This window comes from Brassica oleracea, chromosome C5 (genome assembly GCF_000695525.1).
Source record: "Brassica oleracea var. oleracea cultivar TO1000 chromosome C5, BOL, whole genome shotgun sequence".
Lineage (NCBI taxonomy): Eukaryota > Viridiplantae > Streptophyta > Magnoliopsida > Brassicales > Brassicaceae > Brassica > Brassica oleracea.
Window position 1 is genome coordinate 25028321 of NC_027752.1, and position 6572 is coordinate 25034892.

Below are 6572 nucleotides of genomic sequence, written 5' to 3' on the forward strand. Positions count from 1 at the left end.
GAAATGTAAATTTACTTTTCTATGTGTTATTTTTCTTGTAACTACTTATATTATTCATGTAAAAGGTTTTTTTTTAATTCTATTATTAATACGTTGCAAATAAAGTTTTATGATTATATAGAAAACCAAATGGTAAATATCAAGAAGCTTAAGTTTTCGTGGAACATACTACATTACATCAATCACATATGTGGATACATAATATTTCTCAATTGATTGTTACATTCATGTTAGCTGAGAAAAATAATGATCTCCTTATCAAAAACCATAATTCCTGACGTACAAATAAAGCCAATACATTCCATGAATAAATGATATGGTGCTAAAAGTTTCAGAAAGGAAAAGTCAAACTTATTGGGGTTGTGGTCGTCGCTTCAATAATAGACATGAGAAAACTTACAACTCCAAATGGAGGAGATTTAAAAGTGAGTTAGATCTGAATAACATATCAAAGATAGAACCCAAATGGATATCAACCAGAAGCGTGAGACTGTATGTTACATATTTGGATCTAAAGGACACTTGTCATGTGCATGTTGTAGTCCCTTAAATATATATAAGTTATTACATAAGTTATGTCCAGATTTCACAAAATTCAAAGCGAAAAAAATTAATTTCATGGAGAATCTTGAAGAGAAATCGTACTTTGAATCCCCCGATTTCACAAAAGAACTCGACTAGACCACTTCTAAAGCGAACTAGAATAGTTTTGTTTTTAACATCACATTAATGTATAGTTACAATCATTTCAGTTTTAGACTGATAATTTTTTTTTAACGACGCCTTAGTATATAATTATTGTACGTTTTTATGAATGAATTTTAACGTTTTTCTTTGTTGGCGTTTGCAATAATTACATAAATGGATCACAATACAAGTGGAACAAATTTCAAGAAATGGATTCGAGAAATTTGTATAAAAAATAATGGAACAACTCAAACTATTATGAGACAAAGAGATATTTTCTAACATAAAACTGACAAGAATTATTTTCAATGCAATATGAGGTTCTGCAGACTTGACTGAAGGAACATGTAATACTTTATGTCGCCAAATGGAACAAAATTCTTCATAAACAATTTTTTGTATTCTCCGAATTCTAAAAATAATTTGTTGAGTTTCAAAGACATACACTTTCACATATATGATATTCAGTGTGAAACTGATGATGGAAAAGGTACATGTATTTAAATTATGATAAATATTTCCAAAGGAATATATTGGAAAATTTTACATTACTTCCTTTGAGATTGCATAATAGGATTGCATCATATTGATATAGATTCAACTGAATCAAATCATTTAAAATAAAATATAGTAGATTTCAGATTTTGACATGATCAGCTCGGTCACTCGGATACCATAATGATGTGTAAAATCATAGAGATTTCACATGGTATTTCACTGAAATTCCAAGAGATTTTTCAGGGGAATAAAATGACATGTGTTGTACGTTTAAATGTAGAAAATTTTATCAAATGGAGTGTACCATCTTGATCCTCCTACTAAAGAGTAAAAATTAGAAGCTCGGCGAATTATGCATTTGCAAAGTATATAGCAAATCACCTATCTGATGATTTTCGGATGCCAATATGGTAACTAAATCTCATATATCAGCTACAAACGCTTCTGTTTGTATTATAATATCAAATGAGCAAGGAAAATGAGATGATACACATAAGGTTAAAACATGTTTGAAGCGTGCTAGATTAGTTGGCTCTAATAACTAAAATCCTAGAAAACAAAAAAAAGCTGAGAGACATAATACAACCAAAATATCATAAATTATTTTGGATAAAGAAAATGACAAGACTACTAACAAAGTAGAGAATCATGAATCAGAAGTAAATCATAAGATTTCTATCGACTACATCCATAATAGAAACATATGGAAAAGAAATGAAAATTATGATGTTGATGATGCTTTCTCATATCTTGTCTCAAATGAGATAAATAAGGAAATCGAAGATACATAACCAAAATCTGTATATAAATGGCAAAAGAGACATGATTGGAAAATGGATAGGTGCAATACAAGTCAAACTTGATTCCTTAAACTAACAAGAAGTGTTCGGATCAATTCTACGCACACCAAATGTGAGACTAGTCAGATACACATGAGTTTTCATTCGAAAGCGAAATGAGAATATTAAATATAAAGTTCATATCGTGGTCCATGGCTTTTCACAAAGACCTGAAATTGTTGATGATGAAACATATTTATGTTATGGATACAATTATGTTTCGATTCCTGATGAGTTTACAGGCTAATGAAAATCTCTGAGATACGTCTCATAGATGTTGATACTGAATATTTATATGGAACATTATATACTGATATCTATATAAGAGTTCCAGATGAGTTGAAAATGCCAAAAGCATTAAATCTAAACCTAAAGATTTATGTGCAACAAAATTGCAAAGATCATTATATTGATTAAAGCAATATGAATGTATGTGATATAATCATTTCAGTGAGCATTAACAAAAGAAAGATAGTAAACAATCCTATATGCCCATTTCTTTTCATCAAGAAAATAACATTCGGATTTTTTATGATTGTAATATATGTTGATGATCTTAATATTATTGGAACTAAAAAAAACACAAAAGGCATCAAACTATTTGAAAGGATAATTTATGTTGAAAGATCTCTGATAGATAAAGTATTGTCTTCACCTAAAAACTGAGAATTCTCAAAAACATATATTTGTGCACCAGTCCACATATACCAAAAGAGTTTTGAAACGCTCTAATATAGATAAATCAACTTCTCTTAACACTCCGATCATCAGCAGATTACTTATAGCTCAAAATAATCTATTTCGAAAATCTTCATAAATGAATAGATATTTGGTTCTGAAATACTATACCTAAGTGCAGTTTGAACTTTAGTGTACCTTGGAAAATGTATACGGCCTGATATGGGATTTGTTGTTATTATTTTAGCAAGATTTAGCTCACCTCCCACGTGAAGACATTGAAATGAAATTAAACATGTTTTTCGTTGATTTAGGTTTATTTTATCCTAATCTTCAAAAATTAAAATGAATGCTTTACATGTGAATGATTTATATCAGATCCAATCCCAATCGCAAACATGATTCATATTCAAGATCGGAGGCATAATTATATTTTTGGCATTCTCAGAAATAGACGCTTGTGGCCACCTCTTCTAATCATGAGAAGATTATCGTATTACATGTAGCAAATAATGTGTATGGCTAAGATCAATAAATCGATGCATCCGTTCAAACATTGGGATTAATGAGAAAGCGAAGCTAACTATATTAAATGAACATAACACAACATATGTTGCCCAAGCCAAGGAAAGATAAAAAAAATTTGGTCAAATGGAAAGATATATTAAAGTGACAAAACTAACATATACATACGAAGTCTTCTTATATATTCAATAGATCGAGAAGAACAAAGGAAAAAAAGAATATATCTGATCATGCGACAATGTAGCCGACCTCTTCAGAAAATCACTTACCACCTTGGTACTCGGAAAACATGTCCATAACATTGAAATGTCTCATCAAAGATATCTATGATATGACATAATATTCATTCGAGGAAAAACTTGTGTGGTTATACACTTTTTAATGTACTATGATTTTTCTACTTAATTTTTCTAGAAGATTTTTAACAAGGCAACAAAAACACAATATAAAAAGCAACATTAGTAATGGTCTTCAAGAAAAATCTTACAAAGTCAAATAAAAAATATACAATAACATCAAACACAACTGTGCCAACAATCTCGACATTTTTCGTGTGAAAATAAATGGTTTTCGTGTGAAAATAAATGCGTAAAACCTAGTATCACTGCGCACATAATAAATTTATCTTTTTTACTTTAATATAAACAAACCATCATGTTTGATGGAATAACAAACTATTCTTTTTTTCTAATAAAATATTTCTTTTTGCTTTTTCTATTCTAGTATTTTTTTTTTGCGGATACAAAGTTTTGAGTTTATTTTTATTTTTTGATATGATAAATTATAACTATACTTATTATCACAAAACTTTTTTGGTTCAACTTATTATAACTAAAACTAAGTTAAAAAAATTTCATAATTCAATCTTTCTCAGCTTTCTCCGGTAGCCGTCTTTTGACAAATCTAGATCTGAGGCCGGTCGGTTGTTTTTCTAACACCGGTACCGGCCTCCCACCTTTACCTCTTAATTATTTTTTTGTCTTCGTCTTCGTCATGGATATAACTTGATCTGCTTGGTGGTGAGAGGTCCAACGGAGCGGATAGTTGTACATATATTCAGAACTTTGTTTTGGTGTCTCTTCTCTAACCCCCATTGCTATGGTTGGATACATTTGTTTCTATTATTTCTACATCTTTTTTACGGTGTTTTTGAGGTGGGAGATATTATATTGGGGTGGAATCTTCTTCCTGAAATGGATCTTGCTTCGGTTTGGATCTGATTATGGTTCTATTGTCCCTTGTGGTCCGTGTTTTTGTCGTGTTGGTTTTGATTTTGGGACGTGAATCGTCAGTCCCGACTATCTACCTGATTTGTACTTTGTAGTTCAAGCATGTTCAACAGTAGCTTAACTGAAGCTAATTCGGGACAAAATTGATCAAAGAAACTGAAGAAAAAGATGTATCTAAACTATGAGAATTATTGTCGTGATTTCGTTGAAGGTATTAGAAGTCCGTATGTTATTGCTAGAAAGGAAACACCTAATTCACCTTACTTTCGAAACAAGACTAGTTTGGTATTGCTAATGTGTCATCAATCATTTTTATCTTTTGTATTTTTCAGGGTGGAAAAACCATTAGTTTTTTATTATTTGTCATATTCTTGTAATATATTCCAAATCAGTTTCAATAAAACATTGTTAAAAAAAATTCATGATCCAGCTGGATTGTCAACGTAGCCGGCATGTGGATTTCACGTGATCTTACGCTGGTCCTTGTCGCAGGTGATCCAGCTTCCTCCACGCACTAGGGTTTGAATTCTAGGTTCGGTTCTTATCCTCTCTGTTCAGAGAACCTCTCCTTCCTTCCTTTCCTCTCTCTGTGAGAAAGACACAAACCAAAGCAACAGGGTTTGAAGATAAAATGGCCATGTCTCATCTCTTCCTTTCTTCTCCTCGACCTTCATTGGCTCCGCGACTCCACTCACCGACCCAGGTAACGGAAACCTCTCTTCTCTTCTCTTGTATCGAATCTCAATTCCTCATATAAAAAGGTTGCTCCTTTTCATTATCTAAGTGATATTTGTACTTAGATATAGCGTTTCTGAGATTTAAGTAGATCAATTCATCACAAGAAACAGTGATTTCTGAGGTTTAACTTCATGAGTTGTTAGTTGTGTTTGCAGTTCTACTCTAACATCAGTAAAGATTTCAAGGGTTCAAATGAAGCTAAAGCATCGAAGAGATTCCTCTGCCGCTCGATTCATATGGAATCTGATCATTCAGGGGACTCAAAGAGGCTTACTTTCGATACCCTTTTGAGAAAAGCAAAAGATGTTTGGAATGATTCTCCACAGCCGGTCAAGGACTTCCCTTGGAACAGAGCGTTCGAGAACTTCTTGCAGCTGGTTCTTGATCTCGCCATATCAGTCGTTAAGTTCTTGTTTGTTCCCGTGTTGGCGGTTTCTTCCGTTAGCGAGATGTCTTATTGTGCACATGAGAGGAAGCTTGCTTTAGTCCCTTTCCCTTTAGTCATCGGTATTGTTGTTGGAGGCATTCTACAAGGAACCGCTTTGAACATCTCTCCTCGTCTTAAGGTCTGTGCATCATTAGTTGTTGTAACAATTTCAAAATCCTACTGGTCTTAGAGATAAGAGTTTTTTTTTGTTTTTGTAGGAAGCGGAAGTACCATGGCATTTGATAGCTATGATGATGTTCTTCACTCTGATTAAGCTTCCTGGACCGTACTATCCGTACTGCGGGCGTTTGTTTGTTCCGCATTTTGCCAATGGAGTATTGTTTAGAGCACTTTGGTCCATGTTCTTTTGGTATAAGAAGACTAGAAACACATCAGCAACTCCTCACAGTTCGGAAACAAAATGAGCATCTTCATTCTATAGGTATATATGTAAACATATGGACATGTTTAGATATGACTGTAGTTTCTAAGTTTGATGTATCTCTTTAGTTGTAGGTGGGAACTGGCAAATGGGTCACTTGGTTTGGTTATTATGGGGATTATGCGAGACCTCGCGGCTTAGTGCGTCGGGGCATAGAAAGGAGCTTTCTTCTTCCTTACCTCTTCAATCTCAGAGATGTTGAGGTATATGATAATATGAGTTTAATATTATATTGTAGCCCCTAGAGTTGATTAGTTATGTTTTCTTCTCTTTAGTTTTTTTATTGACAATGTTACATGTGAAAATTGTACTCTTCTTTGGGAATGTATTTGTGTCTTTGAGATGGAAACAAGGAAAAGGAGTGATTCATGTTTTGTTCAGACATAATGTTTTTGAGTTAATACAGAGTAACACAAGAAAGAATGAGATTTACAATTTGCATAAATAGTACAGTGATGCTATAGAGAACGAAACTAGTGGTCATAAATAGTACAGTTGCAGACTGGTGG

At 32.7% G+C, this 6572-nt stretch overlaps 1 protein-coding gene across 3 annotated transcripts; it reads left to right on the forward strand.

The window, feature by feature from the left end:
• The first annotated feature begins 4966 nt into the window (after positions 1–4966).
• On the forward strand, positions 4967–6498 carry LOC106343973. 3 transcript variants are annotated; one of them, XM_013783339.1, is made up of 4 exons: positions 4967–5159; positions 5338–5760; positions 5840–6063; positions 6138–6498. In XM_013783339.1, the coding sequence occupies exons 1-3, from the start codon at positions 5088–5090 to the stop codon at positions 6044–6046; spliced, it is 702 nt and encodes a 233-aa protein (XP_013638793.1). In that variant the 5' UTR covers positions 4967–5087; the 3' UTR covers positions 6047–6063; positions 6138–6498. The 3 variants fall into 3 exon arrangements, with proteins under 3 accessions (XP_013638793.1, XP_013638792.1, XP_013638794.1); XM_013783338.1 differs by having other exon boundaries at positions 6132–6491; XM_013783340.1 differs by having other exon boundaries at positions 5350–5760; positions 6132–6491.
• The last annotated feature ends 74 nt before the right edge of the window (positions 6499–6572 follow it).